The following is a 19,928-nucleotide window of genomic DNA, read 5'->3' on the forward strand; positions in this document are numbered from 1 at the left end:
ATGAGCTTTGCATAGCATCACCTTTGAGACCATTATATGACATTGCTATCCTCGACCTTTCTAGCTTTGCACATCCCCTCTCTGATTCGACCTGGTAGAGTGTGAGGAGTTTGAGCCCATGGTTGTTCTTTCATGGCGAGGGATAGCTTATGATCTTTAGGTGGCTTACGATATGAGGATTGGTCGAGTGCTTGATGAGACTATCACTTATTTTGCCGTGAGTATAGAGATTGATCTTGTACGATGAGAGTTGGCTTGTGACGGGTAGTCGTGCCTGATGAGATCACTGTTTACTTTGCCTTGAGAGGATCATCTTTGAGATTATTATGGAGCATTCGGAGTACGGTTGATATATGATCCTAGAGGAAAGTTCAGACCCAACTGGAGCGGACCTTATTTCATCAGGGAGTTGACCCCAGAAGGCGCTGCATGTTTGATGGATTTAGACGGAAACCGATTCTCAGAGCCAACCAATGTGGATCAGCTAAAGAAGTACTATGTTTGAGACCATGGTCGCAGGATGGGTGGCCATCATTTCGGTTAGCCATTACTTTGTTATTCCTTTGTGATACATAGTCCGTTGCTAGCCCATTGAGCCTCGCATGTGTATTATAGCCTTTCTTTCTTATCGCCTTGCTCACATTTTCACACCGGGACAGGGGCCCTTTAATGTATGCATGCATTGTTTGGGAGTTTCATGAGCCTTGGACCTAGGGGCATGTTTTTCTCATCATCTTTTCCTATCATTGCACCTTTGCATTTTCATCTCATCTTATTGGTTGTGTTATTCATCTCTTCTTCCTATCCTATCTACTATTTGTTTGTCTCATATTCTCTCCACCCTGAGTGGTGAGCCTCCTCAGTTCATCACATGGAGGATAGTCACATCATTTCCACCATCTATCTCGCGGACACTGGTTTAGAGATCCTTAGTTTGAGAAGGTCATCTTGTCAGGGAGAGTTTGTTTGTTACCTTAGCACTTGGGAGTGTGTCCATTTGTTATTGATATCATCTTTGGGGTTCATTTGTTCATGATCAGGGTACGCATGTTTGTATATATGTAAAAAAAAAAAAAAAAAAAAAAAAAAAAAAAAAAAAAAAAAAAAAAAAAAAAAAAAAAAAAAAAAAAAAAAAAAAAAAAAAAAAAATTGAAAAAAAAAAAAAAAAAAAAAAAACGCAGGTGTGTATTATTTTTTATCATTGAGTATGTATATTAATGTTTGGGGGTCATTTTTATCGAGTATGTTCGTTATTGGGAGTTCGTATGTGAGCTCTTTGAGATCCCATGTTATTTGTATTGTTTCGTCATATCTATTTGTGAGAGAGATGAGTGACCTTCTCCTAAGGACTCCGAGTCATTGTCCTTTCCATCATTACATTCATTATTGATGTGACTTCACTTCATGTTTGATCTGAGTCGATCACCATCTTCTTCACATATTCATTGTTTCGCTGTCGTTTTTATCGTTGCTTGTGATTCATCTCATTCCCTTCACATCTTATTCCCTCCTTATAGCGACCCATCTCGGGTTCGATACTCATTTCGCATCATCATTACACATACCACTATCAGTTCATGTTGCTTCATTTGTCTCCTTATCGACATCATATTCACGTTAGGCATCCTCAGGTCCATGGCTCATGGGGTTCACTATACATGTTGCATTTCATATATGAAGGCATGAGTTTTGATCATTGGGTATTTGAGCCTAGTTTCCTTTCGTTTCTATCACCCTATCACCTTGGCCTACGTTACGTCCCGTGTCTTAAGACCACCCTGAGGCCATGGGATCAGATGTCGTCTTCGGCAGCCTCTACTTGGACAGGTGATTGAGATCTGGTTGATATTTAGATATCGTCATGCTTTTTCTTCTGGGAGTCGCCTCTTTGATGTGCAGGTCTGATTCAGTTGTGTTCGGATTACCGGGATCGCGAGTCTGACGATGATTGATTTGGTGTCACCTGATTTTTGACCTATCATACCTCCGGTGCCACACTGGGGCATATCCCATTTCATTTGGAGGTTCATGGATCCTCACAGACTTGCACGATCATCATCACTTACTGGATGCTCACTGAGACGTGGACATGACCGTTACCTTACGGAGTCCCCGAGATCCATCCAGCTAGTTCCGCACTTCTCGATGCTTGGATGCCATCATGCCTCTCCATCTGGGAGGTCATCTTGGATATATGTGCATGATTCAGTTATGGATTCGGATGACCAGTATTACATGTTCGACGATAGATGACTTCATGTCATGTTGTTCTTCGGGCCTGTCGCGTTCGATGCCCATACTGGGGCATATTTCCTTTTCGATTGAGATTTATGGATCTTCATGGAGTTGCACGCTCATCCCCACTTACGAGATACACATTGACACGATGTTTCCTCCGTGAAGCCTCTTGGGAGTTACCCAGTTAGGCCTGCACCTCGCGACGCTTCGATGTCATCATGCTTTTCTTCCGAGAGACACCCCTTTGATCTATAGGTCTGATTCAGTTGTACATGTGGATGACTGGGATCGCGCATTCGATGACGGGTGATCTGAGCTCATCTGGTTCTTTTGACTCATCATGCATTGTGTTTGATAGCTCTTATGTGAGCGATATCTGGGATTGATTCGGGAGCATTCTGATTGTGATGGACCAGGAGTTATGGTATGGCCTTACATTGGGGCATACCATCTCAGAGAGTTTTATTATCGGATGACCATTATGTCGAGGCATACTCTTCTCAGTCGATGACGGATTTTTGAGCCATGTCCATTCCTCGGGGGATATCAGATGTCTTTTTTCACATTGGAGCATGAGACAGGATTGGCGCATTTCATTTGGTGTATTTTACACAGGGGCATACCCCTTTCGGTCGACGATGGTTTTTAGGCATAGTTGTTCCTTGGAGGCGATTAGATTCATTTCACACTGGAGTACGAGATATGACCAGATGTTTTCTTTGATGTGATCATGGGAGCGTAGCCCTCTCATCATTGTTGACAGACTTTCTAGATGATTGGATCAGGACACAGACACTTATGAGAGCATGTAGCGGAGTTTAGTCATTTTAGGGTTTGCCCTATACTGGGGCATAACCCTTTCATTGGCGGTTGATTTTAGAGATACCAGTTCACATTGGGACATGATCTTTCTTTAGAGGAGGTCAAATACTCTCTTCACATTACCACGATGACTTTGAGGAGCGGAGATTCATTTTGGATCAGATGATGCATGATTGGTTATACTTTCTCATGGATGTTTGATTTGGAGATGCTTACACTGGGGCATAGCCCTCTCATCGATGTTTGATTTGGGGATGCTTACATTGGGGCATGGCCCACTCATCGATGATGATTTTGTGAGATGACAGTTTATGCTGGACACTTACTTTCCGGAGATCATTCTACACTGAGAGTTTACCCATTCTGAGATGATGCATTCACACTAGGGCATGGCCACCTTGCTGATTTTGACATTGAGACTTCATTTCGTGTTTATGATTGCTGCTTTCGATGGATCATGGAGTCATTGACACCCTGGGTTCAGTCTTCTCAGCGTACCTAGTTTGATTTGGATATTCACTTATCTTTGTTACGCACCCATACATCCTACATTGGACACCGTTATACCTACACCCATCTTATCAGAGCCTTACACCTTTTGAGCTTACATATTTCATCATCTTACCTGACTTTATCCTCTTCTCTTGATCAGAGGAAGATGCAGACTAGTCTCGGGCTTTCTGGTTGAGTTTTCACATGCCTTTGGGCATTAGGTTCAACATCTTCCGTGATGGTAGACCTGTTAGATTATTGATATATTTGTGATGATGTACTCGTATTGATAGTTGCCATATTGTGTCTTGATTTGTTTACATTTCAGACTTAGGGTTTTGGTCAGCATTTGTTGATCCCTTATTTTGGTTTTGCTTTGTCAGCATAGTTTTGGTGATGTTTGGTCTTGTTTTAGCGTTTGTTCATTGAGGCTATGTATATCCTGTTCATTGCATCATCATTGAGCATATCCCAGAGTGTCTTGTTTGGTGACATTCTGTCTTATGTTGGTTACTATCTTACACTGGGGCATACCCCATCCTTCAGTTCATTAGATATTTTTGCGGATTTTCTCACTACTCGATCTATTTCTTGATCTTTGCGAGTCGTCACACTGGGGCATACCTCCTTTAGTGCTTTTCTACTGGGGCATACCCCTCTCTTGGGTTTACCGTGTCTCGTTTTGATTTCATGGTTGTCAAACCCATTTGTCGATCTTTACGAGTTATCCCATATGGCATCCTCCTATTGTCAGCTTGTTGGTATCCCCCTATTTTCAGTTTGTTTAGGGCATCCCCTATTTTTCAGTTTGTTTAGGGCATCTCCTTTGTTTCATATTCACCATCATAGATTTTCATCTATGAGCATTTGTTTCAGATTCACCACCATAGATCAGACATCTATGGGCATTTCAGATTATCACCACCATAGATCGGGATCTATGGGCATTTCAGTTATTTCACCACCATGGATTTTCATCCTTGGGCCTTTGAGATTATCACCACCATAGATTTTCATCTATGGGCTTTGATCAGTTTTCACCATCATAGATTTTCATCTATGAGCATTTGTTTCAGATTCACCACCATAGATCAGACATCTATGGGCATTTCAGATTATCACCACCATAGATCGGGCATCTATGGGCATTTCAGTTATTTCACCACCATGGATTTTCATCCTTGGCCTTTGAGATTATCACCACCATAGATTTTCATCTATGGGCTTTGATCAGTTTTTCACCATCATAGATTTCATCTATGAGCATTTGTTTCAGATTTCACCACCATAGATTTTTATCTATGGGCATTTCAGTTATTTCACCACCATGAATTTCATCCTTGGGCTTTCGAGATTATCACCACCATAGATCGGGCATCCATGGGCATTTCAGTATTTCACCACCATGGATTTTCATCCTTGGCTTTCGAGATTATCACCACCATAGATCGGGCATCTATGGGCATTTCAGTTATTTCATCACCATGGATTTCACCCTTGGGCTTTCGAGATTGCCACTACCATAGATTTTTATCTGTGGGCCTTTGTTTCAGATTCACCACCACAGATTTTCTATCTATGGCATTTCAGATTCACCATCATAGATTTTCATCTATGAGCATTTGTTTCAGTTATCACCACCATAGACTGGCATCTATGGGCATTTTATTGTATCACCACCGTAGGTCTTCACTTATGGGCCTTCTAGTTTAGCGTTTAGAGTTAGCTTTTTGGTTTGGCTTCCAGAGCTATTATTTTCTCAGTTTGGTGTTTAGAGTCAGTCTCGTCATTCAGAGTCACAGCTCCTAACATTCATATTCATTGGCATTGCACGTCTCACCTTCATGGTTTGGCATTCGTCCTCGGTTTTCCTCGCTTCGTTACCCTGTGCTTATCGCATATTCGTCTCGTGGTCACGTAGGGCAGTTTCCTTTAGACGCATTCTTGTCTATACTCCAAGATGGTTCGACCGTTACTCATCTTTGACATCGATCTTCGGGTCACTTCTGGAGACATTCTCGAGGGAGCCTGGGTCCTCAGTGTGGCTTCAGAGACATTTGAGCTTCTTTTTCTCTTAGGATTAGAGCTTCTGTGTTCGTCCCTTGGCCTGAGTAAGTTCATGCTTCGCTAGTGTCCCTATGGGGGTCTCCTTGGTTCTTCGGTAGAGTTCACTTCATTCCACTCATTATTCACACTTGCTTTTCACTCCAGTGTTCACATTCCTTACACTCGTGAGCTCTACCGAAGAGGGGCATATTGTAGACCCCTCCTTGCAAGACAAAGATGATATTTTTTTAATTTTATTTTAGCTGCCACCACCCGAGAGAAGGAGCTTTTCCTTTTTTTAATAGGATAGGGGGGACCCCTTTGGCTGGCAAGGAGAGCAACTTCAAAGACACGGCAAAGGACATGGGCGGACGATGCTGGTGGTCAGGGACGCCATGCTTGCTGAGCGGAGGAACAGTAGGGCAAGTAGAGGCTTGCCAAGGAAGATAGGAAAAGGAGAGATAGCTAGAGGAAAAGAGGCCAGACGGAGGAGGATTCGTTGGCTGCAGTGAGGGAGCAAGGTAGCAAGACTAAAAGAAAGCGAGTTGTAGCGGCGGGGAATGAGAAGAAAAAGGTATGGCTGCTAGGAATGCTTTGTTCTTCTCCGTTGGAATATAATTTTATTTATTTTTCTTTCTTTCTTTTCTTGATATTTTCTGTGAATTGCCTGACTTAGTGCCTAGTTTTATGATTCATGTTTGACTGTTGTCTTCTTCATTTCTTTGGAATGATTCGAGAGTGACACAGCTCTGCTTTTAGTTTCACTATGCATCATGTGGAAATCTTGTTTTGTTGTTGTTTTCAATACCATGGGATATTTATTTGATTTCATTCACCTTCATCTGAGCTCCTGGATTGATACATGAAATGAGGTTTGTGGGGTTTCATTGGCTTCCCATTATTTCGTGCTCTGCTTGTTGTCCTCCCCTGTTCTTGGTGCTTTGCCATGGTGAGTATCAGATTTCTCATCTCTACCTAAAAGAGTAAGGCATTGTCGAAGGAAATCTGGTTTGGGGTGCTTCTGAAGGAGCTCAACATCAGAGTATCTGGTAGATATCTGGACAAGGAAAACAGATGGGATTGCTCAGATCGTTTAAGTTGATGAATTTGTTGAAGTTGCAGATTCTACCTTGTGTGGATCAGTAACAGTATTGGGTGTCCCTGAATGCAATCTGTTCATTAGCTGCTAGTTGACTTGCCTCCGGTCCATTGTCCATCCTTTGGATTGATGATTAAGGAGTTTGTGATCCATGACCGGAGTGCTCCGAAAAAAATGAATTCCATGAGATGAGCAGCCCTAGGCTAAGATTTGTTCACCCAGATCTTCTAGAGAGAATTTGCACAAAATAAAGCAAGCAAAGTTGTTCTCGAACGACGCCGGCGGCTTGCCGCCGGCGGCGAAATGCCTCCGCCACGAGCAGAACGCTCATAGCAACCATGGTTGGCAGAAGGTCACCTACGCCAGGCGCAATCGGAAGTAGCAGTCCAAGAACTTAGATTCCGTTGGGAATTCTGAAAGTTCGTGTCAATGGAACGCCCACCACCGAGGACAAGCCTAACGTGTTCCGATCACTCGAGCAGCAGGCGGAGGAGCAGCGTCTGCGGGTCCTGGAAGCTCGCATGGTGGCTGCTGCTGCTGCTGCTGCTGTCGATGATCATCAAGTCGGATCGAAGCCCAAGCACAGGTCCCCTGGGTTCGTTCTCTCAGCAGTNTTTTGACATGTTATTCAGAATTTCAATCATGGTTTGCAAACTAAACCCAAATGGACAAATAGATCCTTATTGAATAACCTCTAGTTGACAGCCATCACAATCTCAAATATAATTCTTTCCAGACTGTTTTCTAGGGTGTGAGTGACACAAAAGATAAAAAAAAATAAAAAAGAAACAATAATTCAATGCCTAACATGCACAAAGATTATAATGAAAATGGATACAAAAATAAATCTGAGTGCACTCGCAACTTGAATAATACTCAGTATTGTCCAACTAATCCACCAGAGTTTTATGGAAATCAGAAATATATCTATCTGCAACCACAAACAAGGATCCGAACTTCCAAGAATTGAGGACTCGCAGATTTTGATAGGTAGGGAAGACAGTGAATATATCTAACCATGGGGCTCTAAGATTTAATAAGAAAGAAAGAGTGACCCAAAATAAGTATCAATACACATGCTAGAAAACCAGAATGGGAATTGCAGTATCATCAAATACAGCAAGTACTACAATTGAAATTAAAATATTTATAGATAAACCAAACAGCAACAACTAGATCAAGTGATAAAAATAAATTTTAAAAATATGCTGCATGCTTTGAACTTATTCAGTGATGTAGATATTATATAGTAAATAGAACAAAAAATTGGTAGTTAACAACTTATAACAAAATTACTTACCTACTAAATAATAAATAAATAATAATTATTATTATTATTATTATTTAAAATAATAAAAAATAAATAATAAATAAATGTCAACAGAAGAAAAGAGAACAAACAACTCATGTCAAATAGCCAACAAATGAACACCTTGAAATAGAAGCACCATGCAACAATTACAAGACAAGAAGTGGTCTCCAGTAGCATCAAACCACTTCTTTTTTCCAGGAATCATCAAGGATGTGAGGGATTTCAGTGCTTACTCTAGCTTGATGGTTCATGTGATATAAATAACTAATCAGTCAAATCATCATCAAGAAAATCGAGACCATCATCAAAAGGATTAACCTTGAAGGTTCAACTACACCAGCCAATGTGACCAACTCTTCAGGTCTCTCTCGTCTCTCTCTTGTCTCTGCATTTTGATTCATTCTCATACTGATCATTTTCATCTCCATAGAATTGTTCCATCTCGTTATAAAGGATCTCCTACAACAGGAAATAGGATTTCAGGAATTTCACTCAAAATCTCATGTGAGAAAGATGTACGTAATGTAAGATTAGAAATACCACATCTTCTTGCATAGCTTGTTTCTCTGTCTCCACAATCCAGTCAGCTGATAGGCTTTCCAGCATGACACTGTCAGCAGAGTTCAAGGTATCAAATTTTCTTCCCAATTGGCAATCTCTAAATCACAAGTTGTAGTGAACATAGACAAGGTCTTTCCAATTTTTTCTAGACACATGGCTACACAATTTTCTGTGAATTTGATCATATATACTCCAATTATCCTCACACCCAAATGAGCATGTCTGACTCAGTATATGAATGGCAATTCTCTGAAGCTCTATGCAACTTATCCCATGTTAATGCCACCATGCAGCTACTAAGAACACAATACAAAAACATACAAATTCCTGTCATTATAACATAACAAGTCACATGATTGAATTCATTTCTTTAATAAATAAGTAACACAGTATCATGAGTTTCCAAAATTAGTTCTGGTCTTGTACTTATAGCCAAATCAGTTCCAAAATCAGCTTTTGCATAATCAAAAGCTATCTGATAGGATGATATTGAAATATTAATAAAAAAATGACACCAAAAAAAGAAAAACATTAACAGTTCAGGTGGAAGGATTATCATCAAGGGTTGTTCCTGATCTGTTCGACAACAGTTAAATGCAGAGCAAGGGGCATTTTGACTTTGAAATGTGAAGGAGGTAACCAAATTGCTCTGGAATTAGTCATTCCCAACAAGCATGGGATAGCCATAGAATAAAATGAATGAACCATTACTTGCATGGATGAAGAAATCCTTTTCCCAGTGCCTGGTTCTAGCCAAACAATGCATTCTGAACAATACATTCATTTACAGCATGAACCACCTCAGGATGCTACAATAACATAGAAAATTGCATAATTATGATTAGGAGGCTGGAGAATAAGCTTATGATGTGATGGAGACACTATTTCTCATACCATTAGGAAATCAGGACTATAAGATTGTGATGGATTAAGAAAGTAGCTGCTATGTAAAGGGGATCGTAGAACAGCGAGTTCCAATGGTTGTCTCTCATACTCCAGAAAGGTCCATATTTTCATGCATCATCACCATGAACAGCTTTGATAGCAAGCTTTGCTCTATACATATCACTATATAGAGATGGTATTGACTGACTTTCATCACTGTCCTTTTTTTGAAGAAATTGGATAAGTGGTTCCAAAGATTTCCTCAAATACTGCTTCCAAAATGTGATATTTAAGACAATTTTTTCCAATTCTTTACAATCATCTGTTTTGGGAAATCAAGAACAAAGCCATTTGTTTGATCGGAACATTCTCTTAAGACCAATCTTGTGGTCCAACAAGCCTTGAACTGTGAAAAACCTAGTGGCAAACTTAGTCACAGCCGGCCTAATAAGTTCTTGTTCCCCTGTGTATTCTTTCTTCATATGAACTATAGTAATTTTTTTGGCTTTATCCAAGGATTCCCTCACCCATTTTATACAAACATGCCCACAAGCATTCAAGCAATACAATGGACAGCACATGGGTCCAGTTAATTACCTGAAGAACATTCTCCTCAACAATTTCTACCACCACATTGTCCAATAACTTAAAAAGGTTTAGAGCATCTTCTATCATATCAGTGGCATCAACTGAAGAAACAAAATACACACCATGAGGGCAAGAAACCAAAAAGTTGATTAATGTCCCACTCTGCACATCTTTCCAACAATCAGCCATGATGGAACAACCTGTAATAGCCCAAGATGCCTTAAGCCCCACCAAATTGTCTGCAATGGTTAAAATCTAATCCTGAAGAAATCTACCCGATATCAATCACCTTGAAGGGCCTATTAAACTTCACCCATATTGGCCAACTAATTCTAGCATCTTATGGAAAAGTACATGGAATTTGCTGCATTTCGAGAGATTCCTGCATGATAAAAGAATTTGCAGATATAGCAGATATCACTTCCTTATGATAAACCTTATCAAAACCAATATTTGAATTTACTTGCTTGTAATCTGGTGATGTTTGACCTTTTAGCATATTCAGAACAAAAGAATCCAATCTTGATCTAATCAATTGGGTTTCAACACCACTGCTACTGCTACCAGGGGACCTCCCTTAATCTTATTTCTAATGTCATTATCAGAACTTTTATCACCAACTGTCAGCTTGTCCTTGCTTATGCATCACAATAGATCCTCCCTGTGCTGTTCTTCTCCATCCTTGTTATCGGAGTGCATATAGAAGGCAGCTATCTCCATAGTCTCAGATTTCCGATGTCTTCTGCCAATATGATGCCATTTCATGTTCTCCTTGATTTTAAGATACACTTCTTGAGGTGCTTTCGTAAAATCTGCAACTTCTCCAGGGATCCTAGCCAGATGTTGTTTAAACCAGTTTATGCTTCAACTCATTATTTTTTCACAACAATTGCATTTTACCCTTTTCTTCCTTTCATCTTGAGCAACACAATGTTACCATCCAGGATCCACATAACCTAATGATCGAAGAGGGGCAAATCTTGTAACTAGGTTCTTATCACCCATTATTGCCTTTCCTTTATGTTTAAAACCAACAGGTGCTTCTCCCTTGCCATTATAATCAATTAGTGGAAATTTGAAGATGCCTGTTCATATTCAGATTGCTCACTTTTTCCATTTTTTTAATACAGTTTTTTAGAAAATAAAAAAGGAAAAATACCATCCCAACATATTTTTCGACCTAATTTATGTTTTCTTTGAAAATGAAAACAAAAAACAGACTAAACAAACAAGACCTAAAATTTCAACAAAAAAATGTTATAAACAAAAACATTTTGTCCCTCCAGTCTCCCATTTATGTATGAGGGTATTTCAGGTGCAAATAATTAAAAACACAAAGTGCAACTCTTGACATAGTTCTCCACATTATTTCTTTTACATGCTTTCCTCCACATCATAACTAAAACTCCAAATATAAGATAGAAAGGAATAAGCAGATGAAAAAAAAAAAAACAACACACAAAAAATCAAATAGTTTGACAAACACTTTCTAGAGGTCTTGAGTTCACTGTGTCTGTGATTGGTTATTTAGTCTCTTCATGTGTGATTTGAGGCTGCATGTCAAAAGAGCTATCAGCTTGATATGCATTGTTAGGCCCAACCTGAGACTTCTAGGAACTAGAGTTTTGGTATCATACTAAACTACTCCTCACCCTAAAAACTTTTGACTTTTAGGGAACAGACCAACAATGCATATCAATTTCACACCCTCTTCACATCAGTTCCAATATATATATATGTAGATAGATTGATAACCAATCATAAACAAACAAAACAAGGGAACAAACAGAAAGATATGAATCAAAGATCCCTAGGAGCTAGAACTCTAATACCATATTTAACTAACACTTCCATCAAAAACTTAAGCTTTTAACTCAATAATCCATCAAACATGCAGCCTTCTATTGCATATAAGTTTAATAAATGAGGGACTAAACATTTACAGCCATTATCTGAGACCTATAAGAACGAAGGTTATGATGTCATGATAACAAATATTCAGTTACAGATCACCGGCCATCCCACAAATTCTAACTTTCCAAATTGCACAAAGTCAATAAAAGTGTCAGGAATTCTTCCAAACTCTTGAGAAATACCAAGAATTTTCATAAAACCATGCCACAATTCAATGGAATTTCAAAATGGGGAACAAAATAAGGTTTTTTAATATTCTGAATTTGAACCTCCAACTCAAACAAATTTTATCAAAAAAAAAAGAAAAAAATCTCCAACTCAAACAAATGAAAAACTAGGCATGCAACTCTGCACCCAACAAATCAAAAGAAAATTTCCCAATAATTCTCAAATATAAAAAGTAAAAACAGTCCACCAGGCAGGAAGGAAAAGAAGAATTACAGTTGTACAATTTGTGTGTCTGTTTGACATGCTGGAAATCCTTTTACAATTGTAAACCTCCTGCTGCGTTCCCCATTAAGAATGAACCTGGCATATATTTCCTCTTCAAAAACCTTGAATAGATACATTGAGGAAACCTGAACTATTTACTAGAACTACAATAAATGGTGAATCCAAATTTTAAAAGGAAAATATATATATATAGAAAAATAAGTTTTCAGAAAAAGATTAAAAATTCCAGGAAAGAAAAATAAATCAAATCAACTAACATAACAACAGTTCACAAAATTGAGATCATATCCACCTGGAAGAGAAACAGCTTAAACTGGCTTGGTAAAGACAGTTCGCATCTACCAAAATCTTACATGTTTACCCCTGGGTAAACCAATTAAATGCAATGTCACAAGCATATGACTTCAGACTGACAAGTTCATTCTGTTATTTTTCCAGTCCATTTGGAAGTTTGCAAACCATGATTCTTTAGAATATGCATTTGATCTTTCATAAACAATATGAAGACAAGAATTACCATCCAGCAGAAAATTGTAGGCTTCTGAAATCTGCAGCAAATGCACTGATTAAGGTCAGATTGGACCAATGATTGCCAATGGTATTAAATATTATGTGGAAAAAGTACATAATTCAGATGTTGCAAGATTTAATATGATAATATGTTAGAAACTATACATTCAGATATCTTTCAAACTAAAACAGCAGAGACACTGATTATATGGTAGAAACTATCCTTTCAGATATCTTTCAAACCAAATCAAGAGGGACAACAGTGATCTCTATGTTGTAATAACGATTTGTGTCGCCAAGTCATTTAGATTCTTTACTGTCAAACAGAGGCCAGAGACAACCATATGAGGTTCAACATTGCATACCGTTCATAGATGGTAAAGGTGATGTCGGCCAAGAAAAAGGGTTCTGCCTAAGTCAAAAAAATTTCACTCATCCTCAAATAGAAAAACTGCAGTATAGATGTTGAACAAGAAGTCTTCTTTTGCAGGCACAAACTGATTCCCAATCAGGGATGTGCTTTTCCTTCATTCTAGAAGATTAAACTTTACCATCAATCTAGTGAATCTATACACCTTTTACTTGGTAACCAGTCAATTAGAACTAGATAAATATACTAAAAAGTAAGTGTGATCAGAAGCACAATTTAATCAAGTACTCAATGAATCAGTACTGAGTATCATGTCACTTGCTGATTAAAGCCAATTACGGGCATTAAAAATACAACTTTGTATAAATCAGTTTGCTTTTAAAACTAATAAGATGTCACAAAAAGGAAATTTTTCTGCACATATGCAACTCTTTTAAATTATATATAAAGTTTTTTGATGAATGACCAAAAATTATAGAAACTTTTTTCTTTTACAACACAGAAATCCACTGGACCTGCTTTAGCTAGATCCAGGGAAAACCAAAGAATAAACACCCCCTCCCCAAGAACCATACATTCTTGAGTAGGAGTGTCTGCCAAATGAGCAGCCCATGGGGGATTATTCTAAAGAATTATAGAAATCTTGAGCTGCTTAGGATCTTAGATGCTTACCAATTTGAACTTAGACTCTGCACCAGGTTTTTCCTGAACTGGAACGCGATCAGGATGGTACTCCCATGCCTTGCTTTTGTAAGCTGCTTTAATCTACACTCAATCATCACCATAGGACTTATATTACATACAAAAACTATAAGTCAAGATGATAACCATGAGACCAGAGATTCTGTTAAACTCAGGCCTGTCTCCTTGCATATGCGGAAATGAAACTATAAGTCAAGGCACTAATGAGGTGTTTGGTTGGTGGAAATGGAATTTAAAACCCAATTGTGGCTGCAGAGTTTGGTTGCTTCGCATACGAATGGATTTGGAACTGAAAATTTAAATTCACAGATCCCAGCACCGCCCAAACAAAGAAATCCTCCGTGAGAAAACAAAAACTTTAAAATTCCATGAAATCATAATTCCAAATCAAATCCAGGTCTCGGCAACCAAACTCACGCCATACAACAATCATTCAAAGAAAGTGAAGAAGAAACCAGCGAGTTGATGACCGAGGGAATCAATCTAATACAGCGATTGAATAATCGATCATTATAGGGAGTGAGAGTGATTGGATGGTAAGTACCTGAGATGAAGTTAGGCGAGAAGTAGGAGGAAACCCTAGCAACAACCTCGCCTCGTCACCCCGCATTGCTGAGATGTCCTGGACTCGTTCCCGCAAGTTCAGCTTTTAATTATTAGAATTATTTTTAATTGGAAATATCTTCGGGTCAGAACCAGAAATTCTGAGGAGCGACTTCACTGAGGTAGAAAATCGAAAAGGGTAGTTTTGTAATTAAGAGATGAATGTTGGATATTTTTGCTTTGACGGTTTAGTCTTTGTGTCTACCTCTCATTGTCTCTACTCGAAGGCCGCGCAACCACAGAAGCTTAACGTCCATTTCATGCAAACACCCTAATTCTGGAACTTCATGCTGAATATAAAGCATCTTGCAGGCCTCGTCTCCTAGCACCAGAAGTGGCGGAAAAGGGAGGAAATTCTCTCTTTCCCCTTAATCTTTCTCTCCGTCTCCTGGTCCGGGAGGAGGCTGTACGGTTGCAAAGCCCCAGTTGGCGGAGAGGGGAATAAATAAGGGAACCAAAATGATAGGAAAAGCAGTAGTTTCAGGGATATCTCTGATCCTTGTGGTGGGTGTGATCATCGGCATTGTCAGTGTAACGCGCCCCCATGGAAGCGATCGTAATGACGGTAACACCAACATGTCGTCTTCAATGAAGGCTGTTGCCTCCGTTTGTGCCACTGCTGATTATAAGGATGCTTGTATGCAAACTCTCAGTCCGGTTGCCAAAAATGGCAGTGCTACGCCCAAGGATTACATCCAGGCGGCTGTGCAAGTGACCATGAAAGAGATTAAGAGCTCGATGAATCTTTCGGAGAAACTCGTCCAAGCCACTAATGACTCCAGGACGCAAATGGCCCTCGGTGACTGTAAGGACTTGTTGCAGTTTGCCATTGACGAGCTTCAGGAATCGTTCTCATCTGTGGGTGAGAGTGATCTCCAGACCTTGGATCAACTATCAACTGAGATTATGAATTGGTTGAGTGCTGTTGTTTCGTACCAACAGACATGCCTTGATGGAGTCATCGAACCACGGTTTCAGACCGCTATGCAGAAAGGTCTCCTCAATGCCACGCAACTTACCAGCAACGCCCTAGCTATTGTGTCCGACCTTTCTCAAATTCTCACCAAATTCAATGTCTCACTGGATCTCAAACCCAACTCCCGAAGGCTTCTTGGCGAAATTGAAGTACATGGCCATGATGGGTATCCCACCTGGTTCTCAGCCACGGACAGAAAGCTTTTGGCTTTACATGACAACGGCAGGCTAACTCCTAACGCTATTGTGGCCAAGGATGGCAGCGGACATTTCACGACTATTGCTGCAGCTCTCGCCGCCTACCCCAAGAACCTCAAAGGAAGATATGTTATCTACGTGAAGGCCGGAATCTACCGCGAGTACATTACCGTCACCAAAGATCAGGTTAATGTGTACATGTACGGAGATGGGCCCAGGAAGACCATTGTCACTGGAACCAAAAGCTACCGCGACGGAATCACCACTTACAAGACTGCCACATTCTGTGAGCCTCCTAATTGCTTTTCTTTTGCCTTAAGACTAATGACTGTCCATGCTTTAATGTGTGTAAATATGGGTTGCAGCGGCCATTGGAAAGGGGTTTGTTGCGAGGTCGATGGGATTCGTCAACACCGCAGGTCCTGACGGGCACCAGGCTGTTGCTCTCCGCGTCCAATCAGATATGTCAGCATTCTTCAACTGCAGAATGGACGGGTACCAAGACACCTTGTACGTCCAGGCCCATCGCCAGTTCTACCGCAATTGTGTCATCTCGGGCACCATTGACTTCATCTTCGGTGACTCGACGACTGTGATCCAGAACTCCTTGATCATAGTAAGAAGGCCAAAGGACAACCAACAAAACACAGTGACTGCACACGGAAAAGCTGAAAAGCGTGAAACCACTGGATTGGTGATCCACAATTGCAGAATCGTCCCAGAGCAAAAACTGTTCGCTGACAGGTTCAAGATCCCTTCATTCTTGGGTCGTCCATGGAAGCCGTACTCAAAGACGATTATAATGGAGACGACCTTGGGAGATTTCATCCAACCAGCCGGGTGGATGCCGTGGGCTGGGGACTTTGCCCTGAACACACTCTTCTACGCTGAGTATGGGAACCGCGGCCCTGGTGCAAACACCCACAGCAGGGTGACATGGAAGGGTTACAGGATCATCAAGACCAGGAACGAGGCTCTTCAGTACACGGTCAACTCATTCATTCAGGGAAACCTCTGGCTGAAACAAATTAATATCCCTTATCTGCCAAGCCTCAAACGTTAAAGCTCGACATGTTGGCCTCGAGGAGAGGGGATATACATTCAAGAGAGAGCGCCATGCAGACTGGATCATCATGCGTGTAGCTGAGTTCTATCTTATTGAGGGAATTAAGCAAGTGGTGCCTCCTTTTGAGGGAAGACTGTCCTTCAATTGTAGAGTACCCACTGGTTGCTTCTTTAATCCTTAACTTTTGGTCTGTAGGCCTCCCTCCTGTCCCTCTTTGCTCTGCAATGTAATATGATTTTGGTTCCCCTTGATCTTAAAAGAAAAGAAAAAAAAAAAGTGTGAAAATGTGGTGCAAATTTCATTATCCATTTCAAAATTAATAATAATTATAATTATGTATTCTATTGATTGAAAATGAAGATGGACCGAAAATACAATAGGGGTGACAAAATTTGATATAATTCATGAACACTAGCACCTTTTCTTTCAAGGGTTTTGATGAAATATAATGGTATGTTTGGATCAAATGTGTAGTTTTTTTAATAAACAACAATACATACAAATATGATTTAAATAGAACTACTTAATATTATACTTATTAATTTGATTTTGATTTAATTCATATTAAATTTTAATTTTGAGTAAATAGATTAATTAAATAATAAAAATATCAAGTTAGATTCAAATAGAAATTAATTTATACGTTAGATAAATTAATAATTAAATAATGTAAGGTTATTTAATCCTGGAAACTCCACGCTGAATATAATGCATCTTGCAGCCCTCGTCGCCTCGCTCCAGAAGTGGCCGAAAAGGGCGGTAATTCTCTCTTTCCCCTTAATCTTTCTCTCCGTCTCCTGGTCGGGGAGGAGGCTGTACGGTTGCAAAGCCCCAGTTGGCGGAGAGGGGAATAAATAAGGGAACCAAAATGATAGGAAAAGCAGTAGTTTCAGGGATATCTCTGATCCTTGTGGTGGGTGTGATCATCGGCTTTGTCAGTGTAACGCGCCCCCATGGAAGCGATCGTACTGACGGTGACACCAACATGTCGTCGTCAATGAAGGTTGTTGCCTCCGTTTGTGCCACTGCTGATTATAAGGACGCTTGTATGCAAACTCTCAGTCCGGTTCCCAAAAATGGCAGCAGTGCTACGCCCAAGGATTACATCCAGGCGGCTGTGCAAGTGACCATTAAAGAGATTAAGAGCTCGATGAATCTTTCGGAGAAACTCTTCCAAGCCACTAATGACTCCAGGACGCAAATGGCCCTCGGTGACTGTAAGGACTTGTTGCAGTTTGCCATTGACGAGCTTCAGGAATCGTTCTTGTCTGTTGGTGAGAGTGATCTCCAGACCTTGGATCAACTATCAACGGAGATTATGAACTGGTTGAGTGCTGCTGTTTCGTACCAACAGACATGCCTTGATGGAGTCATCGAACCACGATTTCAGACCGCTATGCAGAAAGGTCTCCTCAATGCCACGCAACTTACCAGCAACGCCCTAGCTATTGTGTCCGACCTTTCTCAAATTCTCACCAAATTCAATGTCCCACTGGATCTCAAGCCCAACTCCCGAAGGCTTCTCGGCGAAATTGAAGTACATGGCCATGATGGGTATCCCACCTGGTTCTCAGCCATGGACAGAAAGCTTTTGGCTTTACATGACAACGGCAGGCTAACTCCTAAAGCTATTGTGGCCAAGGATGGCAGCGGACATTTCACGACTATTGCTGCAGCTCTCGCCGCCTACCCCAAGAACCTCAAAGGAAGATATGTTATCTACGTGAAGGCCGGAATCTACCGCGAGTACATTACCGTCACCAAAGATCAGGTTAATGTGTCCATGTACGGAGATGGGCCCAGGAAGACCATTGTCACTGGAACCAAAAGCTTCCACGACGGAATCACCACTTACAAGACTGCCACATTCTGTGAGTCTCCTAATTGCTTTTCTTTTGCGTTAAGACTAATGACTGTCCATGCTTTAATGTGTGTAAATATGGGTTGCAGCGGCCATTGGAAAGGGGTTTGTTGCGAGGTCGATGGGATTCGTCAACACCGCAGGTCCTGACGGGCACCAGGCTGTTGCTCTCCGCGTCCAATCAGATATGTCAGCATTCTTCAACTGCAGAATGGACGGGTACCAAGACACCTTGTACGTCCAGGCCCATCGCCAGTTCTACCGCAATTGTGTCATCTCGGGCACCATTGACTTCATCTTCGGTGACTCGACGACTGTGATCCAGAACTCCTTGATCATAGTAAGAAGGCCAAAGGACAACCAACAAAACACAGTGACTGCACACGGAAAAGCTGAAAAGCGTGAAACCACTGGATTGGTGATCCACGATTGCAGAATCGTCCCAGAGCAAAAACTGTTCCCTGACAGGTTCAAGATCCGTACATTCTTGGGTCGTCCATGGAAGCCGTACTCAAAGACAATCATAATGGAGACGACCTTGGGAGATTTCATCCAACCAGCTGGGTGGACGCCGTGGGCTGGGAAGTTCGTCTCGAACACACTCTTCTACGCTGAGTATGGGAACCTTGGCCCTGGTGCAAACACCCACAGCAGGGTGACATGGAAGGGTTACAGGATCATCAAGACCAGGACCGAGGCTCTTCAGTACACGGTCAACTCATTCATTCAGGGAAACCTCTGGCTGAAACAAATTAATATCCCTTATCTGCCAGGTCTCAAACGTTGAAGCTCGACGTGTTGGCCTCGAGGAGAGGGGATTTACATTCAAGAGAGAGCGCCATGCAGGCTGGATCATCATGCGTGTAGCTGAGTTCTATCTTATTGAGGGAATTAAGCAAGTGGTGCCTCCTTTTGACGGAGGACTGTCCTTCAATTGTGAAGTACCCACTGGTTTCTTCTTTGATCCTGAACTTTTGGTCTGTAGGCCTCCCTCCTGTCCCTCTTTGCTTTGCAATGTCATATGATTTTGGTTCTAAAAGGGCAAAAAAAAAAAAAAAAAAAAAAAAAAAAATACATGCGTGAAAATGTGGTGCAAATTTCATTATCCATTTCAAAATTAATAATAATTACAATTATGTGTTCTATTGATTAAAAATGAAAATGGACGGCTAATATAGTCACGGTAACAAAATTTGATATAATTCGTGAACACTAACACCTTTTCTTTCAAGG

At 40.7% G+C, this 19,928-nt stretch overlaps 3 protein-coding genes across 6 annotated transcripts; 2 read left to right on the forward strand and 1 right to left on the reverse strand.

Annotated features, from left to right (window-relative positions):
• Window positions 1–8,111: 8,111 nt before the first annotated feature.
• LOC117918886 (uncharacterized J domain-containing protein C63.13) lies at window positions 8,112–14,666 on the reverse strand. 4 transcript variants are annotated; one of them, XM_034835849.1, is made up of 7 exons: window positions 14,537–14,666; window positions 13,963–14,055; window positions 12,928–12,972; window positions 12,399–12,511; window positions 8,777–8,866; window positions 8,550–8,619; window positions 8,112–8,468 (listed from the first exon to the last, which is right to left on the reverse strand). In XM_034835849.1, exons 1-7 carry the CDS (start codon window positions 14,600–14,602, stop codon window positions 8,367–8,369), a joined length of 579 nt encoding a protein of 192 aa, XP_034691740.1. In that variant the 5' UTR covers window positions 14,603–14,666; the 3' UTR covers window positions 8,112–8,366. The 4 variants fall into 4 exon arrangements, with proteins under 4 accessions (XP_034691740.1, XP_034691743.1, XP_034691741.1 ...); XM_034835852.1 differs by lacking the exon at window positions 8,777–8,866 and having other exon boundaries at window positions 8,553–8,619; XM_034835850.1 differs by lacking the exon at window positions 8,777–8,866 and having other exon boundaries at window positions 14,537–14,663.
• A 273-nt stretch (window positions 14,667–14,939) lies between these two features.
• LOC117917976 (pectinesterase-like) lies at window positions 14,940–17,140 on the forward strand. The gene is made up of 2 exons (XM_034834479.1): window positions 14,940–16,054; window positions 16,134–17,140. The coding sequence occupies exons 1-2, from the start codon at window positions 15,055–15,057 to the stop codon at window positions 16,829–16,831; spliced, it is 1,698 nt and encodes a 565-aa protein (XP_034690370.1). The 5' UTR covers window positions 14,940–15,054; the 3' UTR covers window positions 16,832–17,140.
• A 444-nt stretch (window positions 17,141–17,584) lies between these two features.
• Window positions 17,585–19,675, forward strand: LOC117919183 (pectinesterase-like). Its single transcript, XM_034836299.1, has 2 exons — window positions 17,585–18,705; window positions 18,785–19,675. Exons 1-2 carry the CDS (start codon window positions 17,703–17,705, stop codon window positions 19,480–19,482), a joined length of 1,701 nt encoding a protein of 566 aa, XP_034692190.1. The 5' UTR covers window positions 17,585–17,702; the 3' UTR covers window positions 19,483–19,675.
• Window positions 19,676–19,928: the final 253 nt, after the last annotated feature.

The sequence above is a fragment of the Vitis riparia genome, chromosome 7 (genome assembly GCF_004353265.1).
Source record: "Vitis riparia cultivar Riparia Gloire de Montpellier isolate 1030 chromosome 7, EGFV_Vit.rip_1.0, whole genome shotgun sequence".
NCBI classification, from domain to species: Eukaryota; Viridiplantae; Streptophyta; class Magnoliopsida; order Vitales; family Vitaceae; genus Vitis; species Vitis riparia.